General features: G+C 31.3%; 2 protein-coding genes across 5 annotated transcripts; both read left to right on the plus strand.

Annotated features, from left to right (window-relative positions):
• Positions 1 to 7,475: 7,475 nt before the first annotated feature.
• On the plus strand, positions 7,476 to 10,694 carry LOC142529206 (protein NCA1-like). Its single transcript, XM_075634670.1, has 8 exons — positions 7,476 to 7,660; positions 8,552 to 8,814; positions 8,908 to 9,139; positions 9,466 to 9,611; positions 9,732 to 9,819; positions 9,900 to 10,046; positions 10,233 to 10,382; positions 10,497 to 10,694. Exons 2-8 carry the CDS (start codon positions 8,564 to 8,566, stop codon positions 10,542 to 10,544), a joined length of 1,062 nt encoding a protein of 353 aa, XP_075490785.1. The 5' UTR covers positions 7,476 to 7,660; positions 8,552 to 8,563; the 3' UTR covers positions 10,545 to 10,694.
• A 2,686-nt stretch (positions 10,695 to 13,380) lies between these two features.
• Positions 13,381 to 19,217, plus strand: LOC142529213 (DNA polymerase delta small subunit). 4 transcript variants are annotated; one of them, XM_075634697.1, is made up of 15 exons: positions 13,381 to 13,528; positions 13,644 to 13,773; positions 14,772 to 14,878; positions 14,979 to 15,105; positions 15,426 to 15,533; positions 16,147 to 16,262; positions 16,368 to 16,451; positions 16,879 to 16,947; positions 17,020 to 17,091; positions 17,189 to 17,280; positions 17,352 to 17,479; positions 17,778 to 17,879; positions 17,969 to 18,036; positions 18,663 to 18,753; positions 18,890 to 19,217. In XM_075634697.1, the coding sequence occupies exons 1-14, from the start codon at positions 13,454 to 13,456 to the stop codon at positions 18,720 to 18,722; spliced, it is 1,338 nt and encodes a 445-aa protein (XP_075490812.1). In that variant the 5' UTR covers positions 13,381 to 13,453; the 3' UTR covers positions 18,723 to 18,753; positions 18,890 to 19,217. The 4 variants fall into 4 exon arrangements, with proteins under 4 accessions (XP_075490812.1, XP_075490805.1, XP_075490796.1 ...); XM_075634690.1 differs by having other exon boundaries at positions 18,663 to 18,729; XM_075634681.1 differs by having other exon boundaries at positions 18,663 to 18,729; positions 18,893 to 19,217.
• Positions 19,218 to 25,785: the final 6,568 nt, after the last annotated feature.

Consider the following 25,785-nt stretch of genomic DNA (forward strand, 5'->3'; position numbering starts at 1 on the left):
TAGACTTGGATAACATCATACTGTGATATATTGGTAGATGTCATCTCTTGGATTCCTCTATAGAGAATCTCCTCAGTATGGTATCAATATAATTGGCTTGGGTGAGTCTTAACATCCTCTTTGATCTATCCCTATATATATGTCCTAATACATAAGATGTTTCACTCATATCCTTCATAGAGAATTTACTTGCCAACCATATTTTTGTTAATTGCAACATTCCTATATAATTTTTAGTGAGTAGTATGTCATCAAAATAAAGTACTAGGAATGTAAGTGCATTCCCACTAACATTCCTATATACACAAGATTCCTCGAGATTCTTAAGAAAATAAAACTCTTTGATAGTATTATCGAATCTCATGTTCAAACTCTTAGATGCCTGTTTGAGACCATAAATTGATATCTAAAGTTTGTGTACCTTATGCTCACTTCTCATTGATGTGAATCCTTCAAATTGAGACATATAAATATCTTCCTTAATATTACTATTAATGAACGTTGTCTTCACATTCATTTACCATATTTCATAATCATACCATATTTCTATGGCAAACAGTATCCTAATAGAGTTGAATATTGCGACTGGAGAATATGTTTTCTCATAGTCAATTCGTTATCTTTGAGTATATTCTTTTGCTACCAATATAGCCTTGAAGATCATCACCTTTCCATCCGCCTCAAGCTTTCTTTTGTAAATCAATTTGCTTTCTATGGAAATTATTCCTTCAGATGGATTTATTTAGGATCATGCTTGGTTCGAATACATGGAGTACATCTCGAACTGTATGACTTCAAGCTATTTTGATGGATCAGTATCAAATATTGCTTCTTTGAAGTTTCTTGAATCACATCCAGGAATAGACTCATCATAATCCTCTTCGAGAAGTAAGATCATCCTCTTAGGTAGCATTGAGAAATTTTTGGTTCTCATAGGAGCGTGTATCTCTTTGTTTCTTTGAGATCATAAAAATATCATCCAACTGAATTTTTTGGATATCCCACAAAGTAACACAAATTTTCTATACTATGCAATTTTTCTTCCACTGCCTGCTATATATAAGCAGGATATCTCCATATTCTTAGAAAAAGTTGTTTGGGAGGTTTCCCATTTATATCACATATGGTTTTATTCACTCCCTTTGCATGAATATTGTTCAATAAGATTGCCGCAGTCTCTAGCTCAAATCTAGATTGAACCATGTCTATTAATGTTCGATTACGACTTTCTGACACAATTGTGGTGTGGCTGATGGGGTCCTCTGAGAGAGAATCACAATCTCTTTGAGGTAGTCTTAAAACTCAGTACTTAAGTATTCTCCACTTCGATCAGATCAAAGTGTTTTAATAATCTATCCTAATTATGTCTCTGATTCAGCTCTGAATTTTTTTAACATTTCAAAAGCTTCGACCTTGTATTTCATTAAATATGCATACTCATACATTTAATGGCCATCATTAATGGTAATGAAGTAAGAATGCTCAAATTTAGTGCTAACAATTAGTAGGTCACACACATATGTATAGATCAAATCCAATAGGTCATGCACACGCTCTACTTTTCCTAATAAATAGGATTTGGTAATTTCATATTTCAAACAAGACTCACATGTATCAAGAGAGTTTATGTCTGACAAGTCAAACATGTCATCTCCCACTAACTTGTTCATCTTTCTTTGGAAAATATGTCATAATCTATTATGATATAAGTGTGCTTGGTTAAGACTATCTTGTTTGTTTTTGTTTTTTTATTGAAATATTATAGATATTTAATTATCACTGTCAAAACACTTCTGGCCCAGAAACTCTTATGTCAAGGCTTATTGCAATGAAAAAACATGTTTTGACTTATCGGGATTTTTGGGTCATTTAGATAGTCTTCGGATAATGCTTCTTATTGTGCTTTTTCCTTTAAAGGGGCAGAACGATTCTTTTCCTTATTTTTGGCGCTTTTTTTGTTCCAAACGAAGAGCCAACTAGAAAAATAGGCATTTTCTTTCTTTATGATGGTCTCACAAGTGGTAAGCATGTTGACCAACTCTTCAAAACTAGCCTTGATCTTAGTTGTAGTGAAATTCATCATAAAACCGTCAAATGAGAAATAAGTGATAACAAGACAATGTAATTATGGAACTCATTAAAATCATCAATTTCAGGCTCATTACCTTTTTAATAAGTCCAATCATATATACACCATGGTAATGGGTCGAAGCCCTATCTTGCGTGCATGTAGTCATTAGCACCTTGAAAGTAGCATGCATCATTGTACGAGTTTGAGCACCATACAACTCTTGCATATGGATTCGAATTTTAGCAACATTCAAAATCTCCTCAAAATTATTTCACATTTCATTTGACATAGAAGCCAATATATAACAGTTTACCTTGCAGTCTATGGTCCTACTATCTCGGCTTCTTCAGTTGAGCAAGATTGACGCTTCAGGTTCTTCCTTGGAGAATACCTAGCAAGTGTGTATGCCATTACTTTCCAATTCGATAACAATATTTAGTTTTCTTAGCCAATCTTGAAAATTAGGTCCATTTAGCTTGTCATTAATCAACTGTAATTGATAGTGGATTACGTGACGAAATCGTAAATATACTGAATATGAAATAGATAATTATTGCCTACTATTTTAAAATATTTTATAATACATAAAATATGAACTTTTATTTTATGAAGTATCTCCTACTATTTTGACATTTTCACTATCTTCTGATGAAAATGGGAAACCCAATTTCTTTAGGGAGTACGTAAGACCCAATTGTTAAATTATGATCTCGAATAATATCAACCAATCAAAATTTTCAAAAGATAGATCTCAATTGAAACCCCTTGCAACCATCAAGTAATTTGTGTCACGTTTGATAAGGGCCCAATAATATGATGTCGTTTATCTTTATGTGTCGAGCCCGACCCATTATTGTCAAATCTTAGTGGACGGTCGTCATGAGATCCTCCAATAATATGAGCCGAAGTAATGAGAGTTCCACGTAACTCACATCAAGTATGTCAGTGGAAGTCACAGCTTTCCGACTTCCAGATCTTCCCAATAATATGAGCAAGTCATTGAACGTAAATGCAACCTCGTTGATATAAGGAAATAAAATATTAAAATTTATTTTAATTTTTTTTAATGGGTTTAATATAAATTTTGAATATTATTCAAAATGAGGGGATTTAATTTCAAAATTTTTCTCATCATTTAATTTAAAATCTCGAAACATTTTTGTTTATATGTTTTTCGGATTCATGCAACTTTTGATATTATATTAATAATAAATCACATACTGATTATTTATAATATATCACATGCATTATAAATAATAAATCATTATCGATAAACAAAATATAATTGATCAATAAGAGTCACACATGGATCCAAGTACAAATAATAGGTAAATGCAGAGACGTAAATGTAATATTACAAATGCTTCCAATATTTTATATATCATCGATTTTCAAAATTCTTGAGGATTAGTGCCTATCATCTTCAAATCTCGATCTTTACTAAATCTAATATTTACATTAAATTTTTATTGACATATTGAGATTTAAATTTAAGGGGTGAAAACATGTCATAAACCAGATTCACTTTTAAAATTTTGAAATAATTAAAAATGTAACATGTAAAATATCATAACATATACCTATCAAATTTGTCATGGCTCTCGATCATACTTTTACAATAAAATATCACATATTATATAAAAATACAATATCATATATTATCAACAAATCATGTATCTTATAAATATGTCACTAACTGAAATAATTAAAAATAAATTAATAAATTGAATAAATATCTTTATTAATAATTAAAATTTCTTGTAAAACACTTTTTACTATAAAAAAATAAAGATCATATTTTAATTATTTATTTTAAAAAGAAAATTATTTATTAAAAATTATAGTGCAAATTTGTCAAACTTTCATAAAATATTAATTTGACCCATTATTTTCAAAAATTACAAAATCACACTCGAACACAATTGATTCGAGCTTATCAACCAACGACTGCCCGAGACCATCTTGGGTAGCCCCAACTGTTGCCTGCCCACTGCATGGACACTTTGGGAAGCATGTGCTGGTTGCCACACGTCGGGCAGGGAAAACAAAGCAATTTTTTTTTAAAATTTCTGCGCAGGTTGCAAATAGACTGAGTTGGGCAGTGCTGCTCGTTGCCCACTGTTCAAGCAATTTCAGGATGTGGTAATAATATTTTTTTCTCGAAGATCAAATTCATGGGCATCAATTTTTCTGAAAACTCTTAAGCGGTTAGAAACGATTTGTTGAACATGATATAAAATAATATACAATATAAAAATCACACGATTGAGCAAGGAAGGTTCTGATACCACCGTTGGTTTACCATTTTCTCTCACTCAAAAAACAGCATAAATTTACAATTTTTATGTTTTGATAATCAAAAATCCGTCGGACGTCGTATGATTTAAAATCATTTATAAGGTGTTTAGTTTAATTTAATTTTTCGTTCTTAATGTTGACTCCAACTATCTCGGTGTTTAGGCCGTAATAACTCTTTTTATATATCCTTACAAACGATCTATTGGAATAAACGCTTTCTTCGATTTTTTGAATTATGTCCACGATCAGATAATATGTCCCTCTTCAAGATTGCACTAGAAATCTTGACGAAATCTGAGCGTTGAGAATGATCGCCGGAATTCAAGATCTTTGGTGGGGTTGCAGTGGCGGCGCAGTGGGCACACGACAGTACTGAGGCAGTCTTGGTCACGAGCCTTGGTGGAAAAGGTGGTGGTCGAGATTTAGGAGTGAGAGAGGGAGAAGAAGACTAGGATGTGTTCGTTGTGTTTATCAACTCATGATAAATATTATTTATAATATATTAAACATTGAATTATAGTCCCATTAGGATTCTACACATTCTAATGTTTTATCCCTGACCAAAATCTCTATGTATATCTTTTCAACATTTGATTATAAAAATACGCTATATGATAATTAATTAACTATCAACTCAAATATCTAGATCATCTAGAAAATTCCTTGAAAATTTTGACTTAGTAGTCAAATACTACTAATTATTATTTAATTTGTAAGCTATAAATTCACTAATTAAATAATTGTGGCTTAACAATAATTCCGATCGATGATAAACCATCGTCGATGTGAAAATAGTACAAATATCATTTTTATGCTGAAAAGTGAAATTTCGATAATCAATATTTTCCATTGATTCATTTTTAGCAGCTTCCTATTCTGGAACTTCCTTCATTAATTAGGCAATTGTACTCTTCTCGCCACAACTTCCAAATATGGAAACTAATTATAAACTCTTTTATAAACGACTTGTTTAATCTCCATCATGACAACATTTGTCTTTATTCGGGCTTACCATAATTTTTCTTATTCTTTTCATCAACCCTTTATCAATAACATCATAATTCAAGTATGATTGCTCCCATCGATTTATGGTAAGAGCGCTTAGTAGCATCGTCTCATGATCTCCTAGGTATCACTGATAGTATATGTAAGAACCAGTAAGTTATGTTTAGCGTACAGTACGATCCCTTGAATTCATATATCTCAATCAAATCTACAACAATTAGTACATCGAGAGTTACGAATGAATTCGATAGCGATGTGATGTATCTTTGAGTAATAATAGTGACATTGTATAAGCAACTAACAAAACACATCTTCCTAAAATACATGTCTTACTCTGTCCAGATATTCTTTACACTATTAACTAATCAGATCACATATGATATCTTCAATCTGGGACTACAATGAATTGGCTTTTACCTATTTCAAAATTACACTCAATATCGCCACGTTATGATCCTCAATGAAGTCGACAAACGAGTCAAAGTGAATGCTGCTACGTATAGCCTCCATGCTGTCTGGGTCAAAGGAATAATGATTTACAACCATAACCATTGACTAATCCACTTGATAAGTGATAACCTCTTAGAAAGTCCAGGGGATGGTTGTTTAGTGTCTTATCAAATGAGTACTCGTCTGTATGAAAGGACATCTCCATGTCCTTACCAATAAAATATGACGTTTACATCATTGAAGCTAGTCTCAAGCTCGATCGACTTTTATTCTTATTTTATGATGTTGAATAGACTAGGAACTGCTTTAGAATATACAATTCCTAATAAATTTATGAATTATGTTGAGAGACAAAACTAATGACACTTATTGTATATTCAAGAGATTTATCTGTACAACATACATGAGTATACAGATAATAAAAATGTTATAATTGGATAAAACCATAAAATATCATTAAAATAATTATCTTTTTCACATTAAAATCAATAAAGCTCAAACTATAAATTGATTTGTTGGACACTTACTCTAATAAAAGGAAGACACAAGAAACCAAGGAGTTTGAAGCATATTTCAATTATATTCTTAGGTACTATCAACATCTAGTTAACTACCATTGAGATGACTTTATATGTTTTACGTTTTGGAAAAACAGGAGAAGTATAAGAATTAATTTTCATTTATCATCTTTTCCCTTATCTTTTTATATTTCTTATCCTATTTTTTGTTCTCTACTGTATGGTTTCGAATAGGGCTGAGAAAAAATACCGAAATTTCGGTATATCTTGCATACCATATCGAAATATACCGTATATATCGATATTAACGATACATCGAAAATTTCGGTACAGTATTATATCGTACCTATATTTTCGGTATCGGTATATGTTTTTGAAATGTTCGGTAATTCGGTATATATCGAAAAATTATTATAATAAAATTATTTTGTTTTGATTGTGATGAGATTAAAAATTTTTTTTAAAAAAATTCGGTATAGACGGTATTATATCGATACCGTACCGAAATTGCGGTATGCCGAATTTTTTTGGTAAGAACAATATGTAATTTATGTCATACCGAAATTACCGTACTTTCGGTATGGTATCTGTATTCATTTTTCGGTACCGAAAAATTTCGTTACGGTATACGGTATTAATAAAAAAAAATAGATATACCATATCGAACCAGACCTAGTTTCAAATTCAAGACCCTGTCCTAGGTGTTACTTGGCCAAGTTGTATTACTTTATTTGAAATAGATCTAGTGTTGTACACATCATCATCGTTGGACCAGTTCTAAATAAAACTTTATCTTATGTTTGGTTTATGATTGATTATTTTAATAATTCAATCTAATTAAATGTTTGATTACAATTTTATATACGAATAATTTATCAAACCCTATCTTACATCTTTCAAACTATTAGATGCTTTATATCTTTCTTTAGTAATATTTATTAATTATTAAAAAAAATTAAAACTACAATCAATCATTTTATCCCAAGTATAATGGATCAAACCAATATTACTATTGATTAGTTACCCATTATAGACCCAAGACAAAATTCAGGGTGGATAAATCACATCTTTATTATCCCTAGAGAATAAATTATTATTTTATTTATTTTACCTAATCAATACCCTTTTTTTTGGGGAACCATATCATAATTTCTTTTTAATGAAAAATAAAGAGACTTGAAAATATAGGTCCACTCTCCTGATTTCTGCTCTTCCTTCGATCGTCCTCTCTTTCTCTCTCCGTGTGGCTGTGTTGTGTTACTCGCAATTTATCTTTGCATTTGGGTTAGATATCGCAGTGCACTTGGAATTGCAAGAGGTTGATTACAAAACCCATTTCTTTGTTTGATTTATGGGTTCATCATCGCACTTTCCCCATGGATTTCGGGACTATATGATTTTTTTTTTTATCGTGTAATTGTGCTGTTTGTGTTTCCGTTTTCCCTTTTGTCATTTTCAGTGCTTTCTTATGTAGAAAAGCTAAGTTTCAGCTCAAACACCTGCTATGACGTTTCTTTTTCTCAAAAAAGAAACTTGTTTTGCAAGTGTGTTGAAATTTTGCAGCAAATGTACGTTGACAGAATCTGTTTGTTGTTTTGGTTTGAAATTGGTTGGAATTATATTGAAATAAGTTGTGGACGAGGTAGATTCTGCCTTATTTATATTTAGATGAGGTATTTTAAACACACAGTAGAACCCTTGGCTTGAAGATTTGTGTTAGCTTTTCTCATCTAGTTTCTGTGACTGGGGGTATTAATACTTTTTATCATATTATCAATACGATCAAATGAACTACTCTAGCTAATGTAACTAGTGTTAAATTTCTAAGAATATTGGACATAAACCGTGAGTAAGGTTCCTTATAAGTGCTGTGCACTGCTAAGTCTTCTTTCACATCACCATTAGTTTATGTTTTGCTCTTTATTTTTTGTTTTCTTTTTTACATGGCATACTTTTATCCTTGATTCATTTATAGATGAATATGCTAACTAGTGTTGTAAACCCTCGCAGGTAGATTATCAAAATATTTATTTTCTGATTATGTCTAAAAGTTTGCATAATTAGATGCATTTGTCATGCTAAAATATTGAAACCACGTTGTGGTGTTTTTTGCGTGATTCCTTTGTTTGTGGGGAGGGGGAGGCTCTATGTTTTGTAGGGTTTTTCAAACTTTAAATGAATTTTGTAACATGTCATCTTCCTATTGCAGCTGTAAACCAAGATGAAACCTGTCTGTCCTTTTATTAAAGCTTCTCGACCTGATGATGCATCTATTAAAAAATCTGTTGAAAACCAACATAAGAAGCAGTCAACGAATGATACCACACCTCAGAAAGATCCAGCAATTACTCCCAAGTGCCCCTATGGATACGATTCTCAGACATTTAAGTTAGGCCCTCTCAGCTGCATGCTATGTCAAGCACTTCTGTTTGAATGTAGCAAGTGTGTGCCTTGTTCCCATGTATATTGCAAGTAAGTGATATGCACTTAAATGTCACCCATCAATTAGTTTAGTCACGTGCAATCTATATGAATGTTCTTGATGAATTCTTTCCATGAAATCAGAGCCTGTGTATCACGCTTCAAGGATTGTCCTATATGTGGTTCTGACATTGTGAAGATTGAAGATGATCCTAATCTTCAAGCTGTGGTTGATCGCTTTATTGATGGTCATGCAAGGATCAAGAGGTCTCAAGTTGATACCGACAAGGAAGAAAAGGATGGCGAAAAGAAAAATGTGATATATGAGGATGTGTCCCTTGAGAGGGGTGCTTTCTTGGTGCAGCAGGCCATGAGGGTAATTTTTTAAAATTTCTGTCATTTGTTTATTGTTCATGCCACAAGTGTCTTATTATTGCAGGGATTCAATTCAACTGTTGAATTCTCACACTGTTCTGTTATAAAAGCACGCCACATTAGATGATGTATTTTGATTACTATATATGTTCATATTCCTTTTATAGATCCCTACCACATTAAGGACAAGGCATTTTCTATATAAATTACGGGGACTATGTGAACATTGGTTACATTCTCACTCTACTCTTTTATAAAACCGCACCATATTAGCTATTATTTTCTGATTTGTATATCCATTCATATTTTTTTCTTTCTCGTTTATAGGCACTTCGTGCAAATAACATAGGAAGTGCAAAATCAAGGCTTAGCATATGTGTGGAAGATGTTAGAGAACAGTTGGAAAGGATTGGAAACACTCCTGAGTTATGCTCTCAGTTGGGTGCGGTTTTAGGTATGCTCGGTGATTGCTGGTATGCCCATCATCTTTATCTTTATCTTTTTCTTTGTCTGGATTTAGAAAATTTGTGGTTTTATTTTTTGATTGTTTGCATTTTGATCCATAAAATTTATTGTAACACTGGTTGTTTCAGTAAAGCAACTGGAGATGCTAGTGCTGCAATATCATATTTTGAGGAGAGTGTCAGCTTCCTTTCGAAAGTACCGAAGGATGATTTGGAGGTATAAATTTGTATTAGGCTACTGAACTGCCATTTTTGTGCAAATCCAGCTTGATACAACTTGTGCTCGGACCTGTGCAGATAATACATACACTTTCTGTTTCTCTCAATAAAATTGGAGACCTAAAGTACTATGAAGGGGATTTGCAGGCTGCAAGATCCTATTATTTTAAGGCTTTGGAAGTTCGCCATAATGCAATCAAGTTCCATTCTAATGTTTCATCGTTGGTGAGCAATTGATATAGCATAAGTGCTGCTTCTAGCGTTTCCTATACTTGTGACTGTGATCAACGATATTTTTTTTTCTTTGTTAATAGATTTATCATAAGCTGAGAACTTGGTCTTAGTATCCATCCCTCTGTAGTCTCTGCCGTTGCTCTTCTAATTGTGCCGTACTTCTGATCATAAACTCAGGTTATAGATGTAGTTACATCGCTGGCAAAAGTAGCTGATGTTGATAGAAACCTTGCTAACGAAGACACGGCTATCGCTGGCTTTCAGGAGGGCATTAAATTGTTGGAATCTCTAACAATAAGAGCTGAGGAAGTTGGTCTAGAACAAAGGGTATGAATTGTTCATAATTTGTCTTCTAAATCTACGTTTAAGTTGAGCAGATTATTATTACCTTTTTTAAATAAAGGAAAATGTGTACTTGATTTGGACCTTTCTTGCACGCAGCGGCTTTCAGTGCTGGAGTTCCTCAACAGCCAACTTTCCGAGAAATGACCACCTATGCAAGACCGATTGTTCTGTAATAAAATGTAGGTTCTATATGTTTCATAAACAAGTGTTATATAGCTTTGCTAAAATAATTTGTACTTCCTCGAACAAGAATCATATTAAAATATGCCGTAACGATGGTTTAAACGAAAAATAGATTAGAGATTTTATCAAAAGGTCAAAAGATTGTATAATATGTATGCTTCAAAATGTGTGTTCTATACTAGATGTTTTTCATACATTGATTGATGCATAGCAACATATGAGAGAAGTCCCAAAAAGTATACAATCAAACAACCATAAATTTTCTCTCAAATTGCAATTGTGATTTACCGGACGGAATCAATTAGAGTTGTTTGAGTTGAGAGATGAAGACCCAACGAAAAATAAACAATTAGAGAAGGAAAGCACTTACATTCGACTCGTGAAGGATTTCCGACGTCAAACCACCGATTTTCAGATTATGTCTTTGGCCGCCTCATTCGGATTTGGTTCAGTTTTAATTTAACATGGAGGCCCTTGATTATGATTGAAAGCTCTCACTATTTATATTATTTGTGTGATTAAATATCCCTCCTCAAATATGTGATAATGTATAATTCTTGAATAATGATAATGATAAAATTGCATATTGACCATAATACGTTTGAATTGTCTTCTTCAATATAATATGAAAATTAAAATTAGTGAAAATTTAATAATTAATATAATATTTAAATTTTTATTATAAATTAATTTCATATAATTTTATTATTTTCAATCATTTTAAAAAAAAATAAATTGTAATGCAAATCTATCTTAAATTAAATTTTTATAAATTTCTAATCTTGTTAATTAATTCTTTTATGAAAATAAATATTTATTAAATTCTAATTTATTTTGTTTAATGATTACCGTAATATTTTCAAATATATTTCTAATGAATATATTTAAATTAATTTTAATAAATGTAAATTATAATTATAAATATTTAATTATCTATCAAATTATTTTAAGAATATTTATAATTATCTTTATTTAACATTAACATTCAAAATATTATTGTTATTTTAATTATTAAAGTAAATACATATTTACAAATTTATTTCTAATAAATACATTTAAATTAATTTTAATAAATGTAAATTCTAATTATAAATATTTAATTATCTATCCAATTATTTTAAGAATATATATTTAATTAACACTTGGGGCATTTTGGTCATTGCAATAAAATTTACAAAATTAATCCATCATTTTAAAATCATACCAAACACCATGTTATTTATCCCACCATACTATTAATCCATATATCTCATTTTTTAATCACTCTAATTACTAATCATTTACTTATTCTATCACAGCACCAAACTGAGCCTAAATGTATGAAGAGTAGGTCTCTTGTGAGACGATCTCACGAATCTTTATCTGTAAGACGGGTCAACACTATCAATATTCATAATAAAAATTAATATTCTTAGCATAAAAAGTAATTCTTTTTCATGGATGACCCAAAAAAGATACCCATCCCACAAAATACGACCCGTGAAACCGTCTCACACAAGTTTTTGCCATGTATGAATATAAACGAATCGGTTCGATTTGATTTGAAAAATATTTGATTCGTGTTCCTTCTCGAATTCAAACCAAACTCCAACATGTTCAAAAAATTTTAAACTGAACTCGAGCCTAAATTATTTTATTTGATACTTTGCGAGCCGTTCATTGGCCTTAATATTTTATTAATATAATTATATATGTAAAAAATAATTATTGAGCATTTCAATTGTTTATTTTCAAGCAATAATTCGAATTGTTCGCTAAACATGTTTGAATATTTCGAGTCGAACTCGAACTTAAGCTTTCATTCAACCGGATTCGAGCAAATTTTTTTTAAAAAAATTTTGAATTAAAGATCCAGTTTGAATTAAATTGATTCTAGTCAAATTCGAATCCTAAATTTTTCATTATATGCAACTTGATTCGGTTGTTTTATACCCTAATTAAAGAGATGGACAAAAAATAACCCAAACTAAAGGACCTTACTGTGTTATACCTTTAATAATAATAATAATTAATGGATTTTGTAAAAAAAAAATTATTAGTTTTTAAAATTTCAAAATAAAAATTTTAAATTTTAAAATAGTAGTAAATAAAATAAAATATAAAAAATTCTATATAATATAGTTAATTATATAATTGGCAGGGGTGTCAAAAATTAGACACGACCTACCTACCCGACATGATCTAACCCGAAAAAAACAGATTTAGGTTTGTGATTTTTGGGTTAGGATCAGAACGGGTTGGAACCGATAGCTGATCCGAAAAAAATGACAGGGCTGGGTTGGGTTCGAGTTGACCAGAAAATTTTAATTTTTTTTAAAAAATATAATTAATAAATATTGCTTACATTTAATATATTGTATGTCTTAAAAAACATTTATTGTATATTTATATCATAAATTTTCATAATGTAATATTTATTTTTAAAATTTTTTTATTTTATTTAGTAAATATAATTTATTTTTCTACAATTAGACTTACAAATTTAAATCATATATATGAGGTAGATTTTGTTATATATTTTTAAATTAATTTTTTTTGAATTTTAAATTAATTTTTTTTAAAAAAAATTCAAAATCGAGTTAATCGGGTTGATTCGGGTTTGTGTTCGGGATTAGAGTTTTCGGGTTGGCTCGAGATAGAGTTGGGTTTCTAGTTATGCAATTTTTGAATAGTATTATCGTTCAACCCATCCGAATTAACACCCTTAAATTAATTGGTTTAATAATTGACTCTAAATAATTAATATAATGTGCACTTATAGTATATATAATAATAATAATTAATATTTGATACCTTCCGGCAATAGAAAGAGAAATCGGGGTTGCTTGATTTCTTGGAACCAGCAAAGATTAGAAGACCCTTTTCCCGCCATGGCAGCTGCACCCATGGAGGTGGATTCAGACAACGGCGTCCTGCTCAGAAAACAGTCTCTTTATAAATCCTTGGTAACTATTTCCTCCTTGCTTTTACAAATTTCCTGTTTTTTCCTTCAAAAACTCTCTTTTTTTTTTCCTGTAGTGAATTTGCTCGATTCGACGTGTTTTTTGTACTTGATCGTAGGATGAGAGCTTTGAGATACAGAAGGAAATGTATAAAGGGCAGCAGTACAGTCAAATATATTTTGCAAGATTACATCTCATGAGAACCCTTCTTTACTCCCTTCTCCCTACCTGGAAGCCCCATCTGCCTGGTATTATCTCCTCTCTTTTTATTTATTTATTATTTTTTTTGAAATTTAATGTAGATATTTGCAGTTTTGTGCAAAGCTCATGACTTTACTAACTTCCAGCACTTGTCTTTAATTACCTTAACCTGGTGATTTTGTCAATACTGTTATAGCTTATGAAACTGACGAAATTGTTTTAAAGGAGCGTATTTGTAGTTTCACTTGAATGTACGCTGTTGGGAGAATGCAATTTACCTTTTGATACTTTGTTCAGTTAATTAGTTATGTAGGGCATCCATTTGTACTTGTCTTGAGCATAACCATGTATGAACTTACAGATAAATTTTATCCCAAAAAAAAAAACTCACAGAGAAATATAAAAAAATGGAGCAGATGGAAAAAATGACTAACAGTCTCTGCTATTGGCTTTATGTACTATTTAAACCATAGTCCATGACTTACACAAGTTGACAAAGGAGAAAATATTTGCGCCTTGATTTTGACACTTTTGAAGTTCCTATTGAATTTGGAGGTTTTGGCTATTTACCCAAAATGTAGCACGGACAGAAAGAAAATGGACCTTAGTTGAGCCCTGTTGGTATTTTACCCTTTTTGTAGAATATGAATGTCTGGTTAAAATGACTATTTTTTTGGTTGTATGCTGTTTACTGCTCTGGTTTTTAGTCAGTAAAACTTGGATCACTGGTATATTAAGCACTGAGGCAGCAATAAATGTTTTCAAAATGGTGCAACTTATCGAAGGAAATAAATGATGGGAGCTATTGGCCCAAATTAGTGTAACAAATAGAACAGAGTGTGGGAGTCAGATGAGTGTTCTTAAGTTTTAACTTGGACCTATTTCTGTGCCTCTTTGTTCTCGCTCCCGCTCCCGTGTCTTCGTGCATAGATATTTTATCATAGAATTTTATGGAAATCTTCTACGGGTATGTAACTTGTATGGTTTAATCAGTTTATCTAATCTTCATTGTTAGTTTCACATTGTTCTTCCATGTTTGCTGCAGCTTGTACTGTGCTAGGACTTGAAGAAGGAAAGGAATGCATCATTGTTGGAACTATTTACAAGGATATGAAGCTCAAACCTTCAATACTTGATGAGTACTCTAAGGAGGTGCTGAGGCTGTGGTTGCTTCACTGTTTAAAGTTTTTCCGCTTGGTCAAATTTAAAAACTTTATCCTGAATCTTTTAATTCCAAATATATGGTATACAGAGATCTGCAACCCCGCTTGTAAAACCCCATAATTTTATGCACTCCGACGATTTTCTAGTCATGGAAGACGAGAGTGGAAGAGTCAAACTTCGTGGCACTCTTCTTGTGCCTTCTATATATGTAACAGGTATGCACGGAGCTTGTCACTAGTTTTTAGAATTGGCTACCTGGTAATAGATCACAAGTTTGTAAGCTTCAGATTATTTCATTCTGTTTGAGTCAATTATGATATACTGAGATTGGCTCCTCAACAAAATCTTTATCTGGTGGTTTTCTCAATTTCCGTAATTGGTGTCGCCTCAAATGGTTTCAAATGTTTGACTCGTTATAAAAAGTATTCATGAAGAATTTATGATAGGTTTCACAGTTCCAGATCTTTGCATAGTAATTTATTGTCTTCTTACTTGCAATATGTAATTCCGATTGACCTGATATTTTTATTTGTAGGTATAGTTGTTGCCTTACACGGGAAAGAAACTGTGGCTGGTGATTTTTTGGTTGAAGATGTCTTAGAAGCCGGGCTTCCTCACCAGATAGCACCCAATCTTGGTTCTGGTAAAGGCACAGTCAACTTCCTATGTTTTTTCAGTCTGGGCTAAGCCATACTTTTATTGTATTTGAATTTCATTGATGGATAGTAGACTAGATGAAAGAATCAATATTTCTCACGTGCATATAACCAAATGCAAAGTTCCAGGATGAAAACTTTTGGAAGAAGGCCTTACTAAAGTGATGCTTATTAATGATACTATGTTAGCAGAGAAAATCACTAAATGGGTTTTAACATGATGAGAGAACATCGGTTAGTCTTCTTATTTCTTCAACTCATAATTTCAATAAGATATGTGTTTACGACATCAGATGTAAAAAAGTTTCTCTACAAACATTAATGTAGCATGTGATGCATATTAGCCTGCACAAGCAGGATCACAATCTTGGAATGTCGTTGGCCCATTTGAGAAATTATATCTTTGTTCCTACATAAGACGTACCGATCTACACGAATGGAGAAAAAACTAAAACTATATCTAGACTTCAACAGACTTTTCTTAGAGTCATCATTGTGCTTTAGCATGGTAATTCCACTGGAGTTCCATTAAATGCATGAGTAGCTTGATCTCTGGATGTGATATGTGCTTATTATATGTTTGGGCTCCATCTGAAACAGGTGATGATAAATATGTTGTTTTTGTATCGGGATTGAGTGTCGGGAGCACCATTTCCAATCCTCTCCATTCTCAGCTATTTGTTGACCATATAACTGGACATCTAGGAGATGACAAGGTTCAGACAATCCTCATATGCTATTTTTCTTGCTTGTGATGTCATGACTTTGCGAAGAATGGTACATCTGATCTTGCATACGTGTGTAAATGTACAATGTGCCAGGAACAAGGCATTGCAGCCAAAATTGTTCAGGTAGTCATAGCTGGGAATTCTGTTGAATATCCACGTGGACTTCTAAATGGCCAGGTAATATGTTGCTCCCATAATGATTACCATTTTAGTGTAATTTCTTACTTCCTCTTCGACCTTGTCATATTCTGCTTTGATGTATAATCTTTGTATATCTTGAAAATTGTGAAACTGATTAGCCATCTAATTAAACATTAAACGAGCAAATGGATCATCCTCGAATCACAATATCAACAATTTCAGATATTTAAAGCCAATTGTTTCCGAGAATCCAAGCCAGTTCTGAGTATGGAAAAAGGAATGCCAACTGCCAGATACCACACAATTCTGACTTCCTGATATGCCATGCCGTGTGATTACCAAGGACACTTGACTGATAGACCATAGATAGCAATAATTTTGAATGAAAACTGGTTTACATTGAGCATTTAATCATGTTTCTGAGTCTATTAGTTTTCTTGATGTCTTCACTTGAGCGTTACAGAATTTGGGTTCAAAGGATCAATCTAGACTAGCTGAGCCAATAAAAGAGCTTGATATCTTTTTAACTCAGGTAATTTTCCATGATTATGCTGCCACAAAAATTGGATGACGAACTATGATGCATGTTTGAAACAATGTGCAGATCGCTGCCAGTATACCTTTAGATATAATGCCAGGAACCAGTGACCCTGCAAATTTTTCATTGCCGCAACAGGTTTTTGTCACTCTGATCCCATCCAGGATTATATGCTGCATTTTATATCGACTACATTTTTTTAAATTTTAATCTTTCTCCCTGTTATATTTGTAAGCCTTTGCATAGATGCCTTTTCCCTGGATCATCAGCTTTTAACACTTTCAGATCGTGCACTAACCCTCACTCCTTTGAGCTAGACAATGTGAGGTAAGGTGAATTATGTAAACCAATATATTTTGGAATTGGGTTAGCATGTTTTATTTTCATACTTTCTTCAGGTTTCTTGGAACATCAGGTCAGAACATTGATGATCTAGAGAAGTATTCAGATGCAAAAGATAGACTTGAATTTGTGGAAAGAACATTAAGATGGAGGCACCTAGCACCAACAGCCCCGAACACTCTTGGTTAGACCTGCTTCTTGCTTCTTTTTTTAATTCTGTTCTTGATTCCTGGTGATTATTTTGCGGCTTTGTAGAATTTGGATGTGTGGTTAAAAGTTGACAATTTTTTTCGTTATATGGCATTGACAACTCTTGTTTGTGGTCGTTAAAAGTCAAGTAATAGCTGTATTAGGCACCAAGACAGCAAAATATAATGTTTTCAAAATGGAACATCTTTTCACAGCACTTAAATCTGACAAAGTTCAATTTTTATTTTAAAATTGTTTGATAAGAATCAGTTCTATGCTCTTAAATTTTGCAGGTTGCTATCCCTTTACTGATAGAGATCCATTTTTCATTGAGACATGTCCTCATGTTTACTTTGTGGGTAATCAGGATAAATATCAAACAAGCTTGATCAAGGGTATGGATCCATATTATATACTCAGCATTCCGAATATAGCTTGGATTTTACCTACCCCAAAGAATATAACTGGTAGCACTAAATTGCAGGATTAGAGGGGCAAGTGGTCAGACTCATTTGCATTCCTAGATTTGCTGAAACAGGAGTTGCCGTGGTGGTAAGATTTCTTTCATTCACTTATTGTACCTTTCAAAAGTCTTACGGCGCAAAAGCAGAAAGGAACCTAATATCTGCAAGTAATGCTCTATCTCATGCAGCCCCTGCAAACAAGGTAAAAAAAATTGATTAGAAAAAGTTAAAAATTAAAAATTAGAAGTCATCCTAAGATCTTCAGGGTGAACTTAATTATATTTTCCTACTCCTAGAGAAATAGCACAATTCTTAGTCCTGTAACTGACTGAGTGACCTATTTATTCACATCTGAGGACTGAGAAATTTGGCTGCCGATATTTACGATCTCCACTTTTACAAGAACTGATACTCTCTTGTTATGGCATTCGATTTATACAGAAGACCACATAAAATCAGCAAATAACAGTTGTGTAAGAAAAACCACGAGGGATTTAGCAATCATTTAACCAGGAAAAAAGGACCAGTTAGCATTATATTTCTTTCAAATGAGGTGGTTAGAATCTTATGGAGCGTAGAAAGTATGATGATTTTCGCCTCCAGCCTTGTATTTTTTTTCCTATCATTATCTCCAGCCTTGTCTACTCATACCTCAGCCTAACATTTGCTTTGACGACTCGCTGGATGCACAAGTTTATTTCCTCCTTTTTGCAGTTGAATTTGAGGAATCTTGAATGCCATGCTCTCAGTTTTGGGACTCAATTCGGTGCATAATTAGAAGGTATTATTCAAGCAACTTGTTTTGGTATCAACACTAATTTCCTTACTTATTCTAGACAACTTGTTTAATTGTCCAGTGACATTGACTGAGTCTCCTCTAGAATACTCGTGCTCGGCTGATTCCTAAAATATATGGTTTTTTGTCTTTTTTTTTTTGAAAGAAAGTGAAATATTGAGATTCGGATTGCAGTTTGCATCACTGCAAATATTCTTCATTCCTCGGGTCAAAAGCAGTTTATCAGCTGAAGTTGGCCCAGTCAGGAGGTTGCCGCATATACTAATATCAGATCAGCTTGATTGATCAACATTGCTAATCTTTCTATCTTTGACGTAAGAAATTTGGTGCTGGCCTAATGTACTCCTGTCATGTATTTTTTTTTCTAGTTCCAAATTTTTTCTTTCTTTTTGCAGGAGGTGAAATGTATTTTTTTTTATTTTTCCTTATTCCCAAAAATATTTGGCTCCTTTTTCTAAAGTTTTTTGGCTTCACCATAATGGGGGGCATCACTCCAATCTTCTTGTCAAATTCCCGCCCAGACGTGTACATGCTATGTTAGGTTTCGTTTAAACCTGTCTTTAGAAAAATGGTTTTTGAAAAATATGTTATATGCTTGATTATTGCTGTTTGAAAGTCTTCTTTTATAGTTAGTATGTTTATTTTGACAAGTTAATTAATACATATAATTCCCTTGATATTTGTAGTGTACAAAAACATCTAGCTAACTTTGAAAACTTCATATACCTTCTTAGGTTTGTACTAATCTTACATTTATAGGTGTTAGCTTTAAAAATTACAAGTACTTACCTCGATGCATACAACTCTCTTTGAATGTAAGAACACAATATATGGTTACAATTATCTCCTTCAATATAAGAGTAGAATATATGGTAGATCAATACTTTTGAGGATTTGTATATAATTTTTAGACTCGGTGGGATAATGTAAGACTGATATAACCTTGGGGTGTGTGTATGCTTTTCCAAGTTTGTTGAGTTTTTTTATCCTTATAAACTCCGAGGAGGAGAGATATAAATAGTAAACTTTATGTTGAATTTAAAAATTTTAACAATATTGATTTTGATGATAACAAAAAAAATTTTAACAATCTTGATTTTGATGATAACAAAATTTGTTATAATGTTTCTTATATATTTACTCAAGTGTGATATTACTAACTCAAGATGGAAGCTGAAACTCGAATTTAATTAAACTGAAAATCTGACGAGCTGTAATTTTTCGATAATATCTCACAGCTCGGGGATGCAAATGACTAGCCGCCAAAACGACTGAACAAAAAACTCAATTTGGAATAAGTCGTATTTCATGTCAGTGGGGCTAAAACAGATGTTATCTAGGCAAATTGATGGCAGCAAAACTCATCAGTTTGGTTGATCAGCAAAATCGGTTGGGCACGATTAGTTGCGATATTTTGGTCAGTCTGATCAGCTCGATAATCAAAACGAAATGATTCAGTATGCGTTACGAAGATAAGACGATGATCTACAAATATCTTCATAATTCAAAGTCTGAATCGAAGTCTAAGATGCTGATAAATGACGATAAATCTACAAGACTGATTTCAGCAAACCTCATCAATTTGATTCAGTCTAGCTGACGAGCTCAACCGGCAGCAGACCTCAAAATCAGTCAGACTCTTGAAAAGTGGCCGGCAACGCGGAAATGATTGTTTTAATATAAAAAAAGTACAGAAACTTTTCAAACGATCATATTCTTGTGTCTACCGTATATATAACTCTTGGAGGCTATACATACAATATCTTGAATATCAAATACAAGCTTTGAAAGGAGATTCAAAGCATGAGCAACTTATATGAAGAAATTAGCTAGAATAAGAGCAATCTCAAGTGTGAGGATATATTTGCGAGACACACACACTATAATAGATTAAATCCTCACACAGTCACTCACACATATACATGAGAGTTGAGTTTCAAAGTTTAGTTGAGAGAGTTTTCACAAAAAAAAAACATTAAAAATTGTGTTTGTAGTCTTGATATAAAAGATGTTAACATTATGTGGATTATGAGGTTGCAGCCTAAAATCGAGAGTGTACTAGGAGTTTCGATTAGACAATGGATGAGTCCTAAGTCAAAATGGATTTGTAAAATGAGTTATATAAATCAAAATTTTCTAGTGAATCTTTCGCAAGGAGAAGAAGATGTGATTTTAATCTCTCGAACATCCATAAACAAATATGTGTCTATTTATTTATCACATTTACTTATTATTGTTACTATTTTTAAGATGCATTGTTGAAGTATTTTGTGTATTTCAAACACCAAAACATTGCATACCAAGTATTTGATAAAATACTTCAACTAAATCGTTTTTACATTCAACTTATATATCTTTTAAATGTTTTACCAAAATATTTTATTGGTTTCTACAAAAGATTATTTTGAGTGTCTTCTGCTTGGTTTGAAAACCAAACTCGATTTAATTTATCGATGTTTCATATTTCAAAAACCAATCTATTGTGTCTCAATGATTATCTCATAATCGATCCAATTAATTGGTATCAGAGTCTGTTGTTCTTGAGAGAACATTTAAAACTGATTTTGATATTTAAAATTCGAAATCTTAGATTTTTCTCACATATATATGCATAGTTGAATTTTCAGACAGTTTGCAGCAACCGTGAGAAAAATGGCCTAACTCCTTTCTCGAGTGTCAAAATGACAAACCGCTTTTTGTGTTGCAAACTTGAATCGTGAAGGATCGCATCAATATAAAATTTTTAGTATGGTAATGCTTGAGGAAAATCAGTTTATTAATTCAAATTCAGACCATGAGTGTTGCTGCAAAAAATATGCTACGAAGAAATTTGGTTAGTCATCCTTCTATTTCTATAAATTTCAAAATTTCACAGATATAGGGGGAGATTGATTTTAAATATCGAGGGGGAGAAAAAATTTGTGCTTAAACTGTTTGAAAATATAGCTTTTTGATTCACACAAAAAAGGGGAGAAATATGTTAATTGAAATCATTATTGATCCAAGTTTTGTGATCATAAAAAAAGAGAGATAACTGGTTTAGAAACTCTAACAATCTATATTTTGAAGATAACAATTCTTATTATTATGTTTCTAACATATTTACTCAAGTGTGAAGTTGTTAACTCAAGATGAAAGTCGACACTCGAATTTAGCCAAACTGAAAATCTTGCGAGCTGCAGTGTTTCGATAGTATGCCACAACTTGATGGTGCAAATGACCAGCCGCCAAAAAGACTGAACATAAAACTCAATTTGGGACAAGTCGTATATCACGTTAGTTGGGCTAAATCAGATGTTATCTAGACAAACTGATGGCAGCAAGGCTCAACAATTTGGCTGAACAGTAAGGATCAGTTAGGCATGAACAGTTGTTGTATTTTGGTCAGCCTGATCAGCTCGGTTATTCAAATAGAATGATTCAGTATGTGTTACGAAGATAAAATGATAATCTACAAATCATCTTCACAAGTCAAAGTCTAAATTGGAGTTTAGATGCCGATAAATGATGATGAAGCTATTAGATCTGCACAGGCTAAAATCAGCAAGACTGATTTCAGCAGACCTCATCGGTTTGGTTCAGTTTAGCTGACGAGCTTAACTGAATGATCAATCTAGCCGACGAACCCAACTGACAGTGGAACTCAAAATCAGTTAGGCTTGCGAAAAGTGGCTAGCAAAGCGAAAATGATCGTTTCAATATCAGAAATAATACATAAACTTTCCAAATAGTCATACTCTTGTGTCTAACATATAGAGTAAGACTAAACGTGAGAATACATTTGCTAGATACACACACAGTAATAGATTAAATCATCATATGAAATCACTCATACATGTATATGGGAGTTGAGGTTCATAGTTTAGTCGACACGTCCTCACACAAAGACATTAAAGATTGTGTTCGTAGTCTTGAGATGTTAAACATTATATGTATTGTGAGGTTGTAGCCTACAATCGATAGTGTACTAGAAGTTTCGATTAGGCAATGAATAAGTCACAAGTCGAAATGAGTTTGTACAATGAGTTATATAAGTCATACGTCGAAATGAGTTTGTACAATGAGTTATATAAATCAAAGTTTTCTAGTGAATCCTTCTCATGGGAAGAAGAGATGATGCATGAATATCCATAGACAAATTCGTGTCTATTTATTTATCGCATTTACTTATTGTTTCTACTGTTTTCAAGATGTATTGTTGAAGTATTTTATGTGTATTTTAAATACCAAAATAGTGAATACCAAGTATTTGATAAAATTTAACCAAACTGTTTCTACATTTACCTTGCATATCCTTTAATTTTTTGTTTTTATCAAAATGTTCAATAGATTTCTACGAATGATTATTTTGAATGTCTTCCACTTGGTTTGAAAATCAAACTCTATTTAATTCATTGATGTTCAATATTTCAAGAACCGATATATTGTATCTCAATCATTATCCCTCAATCGATTATATCATCCTATTTTGTTTATATTCATTTTGTGGTGGGTGGAGAATATTGAGTAATTAGTTACATTTTGAAATAATAATAATTTATTTTTATTTGACTAAGTATTGGAAAAATCGTGTATTATTATTGTTTGTCGCTTTGCCAAAAATCTATAGCTAGTGATAATGACGTAACATTTTTTTAATCAATAAAGCAACACAAAATTCACGTTTCGATTGCTCTAACAAGCATGGACAATTATTGCACCTGAACAATCTGCCTCATTATAATTGCATTTCTTGCCATCAATAGGAATTGAACCCGTGACCTTGACTCTTATACAATTTGTAGAATAGAGTGTTTGTCGCTTTACCAAAAGTTATAGCTTGTGGTGATAATGATGCAACTCAAATATTTTAAATATATATAGGTCAAGCACCACGTTTTGATTGTTGTCAATTATTGCATCCCAACAGTGAGAATATTACTTCTAGATCAATCAGATAAGCTTGAATATTTACAAAGAAGAAAAGCTTGAATATATTCTTCATTGGTTGAATATGTACTTCGAAATCCGATCTCCACTCAGAATTCTCGAGTTTCAGTTTATTAAACTTGACTAAAATTCATTGTATCAATTCCAAAATAGATAATATATATATAATTGTGGATTGTGAAAATTTTTCCAATTGTGAATAAACATAATTATCCTTCACATGTTTACTACTTGACATTACCAAGTAACACATGTGGTACCTCACATTTTGTCTGTTAATTAATAGTTAATGTTAATTAGTCATATCTTACGTTTATGATTTTGTGCTTTTCACTTTATCACGTTTCACATTGCATTTCTTTCATTATGATATTTAATTATGATAAATTACATTCTATTTTGTTCTTTTTTTATAAAAATATTTATTCTATATCTATATATATTATAAAAGTGTGAATCAAGGTCAAAGTTTTTCTATTGTGTAATGTCAACTTTATCCTTAGTTTGTACATACAGGAAAAATTTAGTGATGATGTTTTTGTCAAATCAGTTATTATGATAAGGACAAATTGTCAAACTACATTTATGTTAGATAATGATCAAATCTATACAATTATTATTATTATTATATTATATTATATATTATATATATATATATATATATATATATATTATAAAAGTGTGAATCAAGGTCAAAGTTTTTCTATTGTGTAATGTCAATTTTGTCCTTAGTTTGTATATACAAGAAAAATTTAGTGAGGAATTGAGGATGTTTTTGTCAAATCAGTTATTATGATAGGGACAAATTGTCAAACTACATTTATGTTAGATAATGATCAAATTGCCAAAAAAGCTGAAACTTTAAAATTCTTTGATTTTTATTTTCTTGTAGATGAATTGAACAAACTTTTTTCACAAAAAATATTAATTTGAAAAGATTGAAATACCAAAATATATTGGTTTTATTTGCTTATAGATGAAGTGAAAAAGAATTTTTCACAAAAAACTTAATTTGTAGATTTTTTCACAAAAAAGTTAATTTGTAGAAGATTAAAATAACAAAATTCGTTTGTTTTATTTTCTCGTAAATAAAGTGAAAATATTTTTTCCACAAAAACTTAATTTGTATAACGATATGATGTTAAATATCTTTTATTTTACGTTCCTTAAGATTAATTATTTTAAAATGAAGAATTAAACTATTGAAGCCAAATAATTAAACTAATTTTGTTTTTGTTTTAACAAGGTTGGTGTCATGAAGAAGGTTCGATATTTAATTACATTTACGAAATGATACAAGAATTATCAGATATAAATATAGATAATCCTAATAAATATTTCATTGATATTTATTTTATCTATATTTCTTTATTAAAAAAAAGTCAACTAATATTGTTCAAAGTATTGATTCATTATGAAAATTTAACGATATAAGATTGAATAATATATTTGTATTAATTTTAACTATATTTTCCTTTTTTTAAAGGCTATAAACTATAACAATTATTTTATGAGAGATTCTTGCAATTAACGAATGATTATTTTTATAAAAAATATATATTGACAAATCAGTTATAGTTTTTGTAACATTAAAATATATATCTTTGAATGTAAATTTTTAAAATTATGATAAATAAATTTTTATAAAATTTATTCATTAGCAATACGCACTACTTCTCCATAGACAAAGTCCAAGTTATTTGGTTTTTATTTACTTGTAGATGAAGTGAACAAATGTTTTTTACAAAAATATTGGTTTGAATGTGATTTATTTTATTTTGTAGATTTATATTCTTTTGAATGATTTTATATATGCAAAAAATTTATCTTTAATTTGGTGAGGAAGTTTTTGTAAAATCAATTATTATGATGATGTCAAGATTATCAATCTACGTATGCTAGGCAAGGATCAAGTTGCCAAGGAGATTGAAACTCCAAAATTCTTTGGTTTATATTTTCTTATAGATGAATTGAACATATTTTTTTCCGCAAAATATTAATTTGATAATATTGAAATACAAACAATCATGGGTTTTATTTGTTTATAGATGAAGCGAAAATAATTTTTTTCCAATAAAATTAGTTTGTACAATATTGAAATACCAAAATTCT

This window comes from Primulina tabacum, chromosome 2 (genome assembly GCF_025594145.1).
Source record: "Primulina tabacum isolate GXHZ01 chromosome 2, ASM2559414v2, whole genome shotgun sequence".
NCBI classification, from domain to species: Eukaryota; Viridiplantae; Streptophyta; class Magnoliopsida; order Lamiales; family Gesneriaceae; genus Primulina; species Primulina tabacum.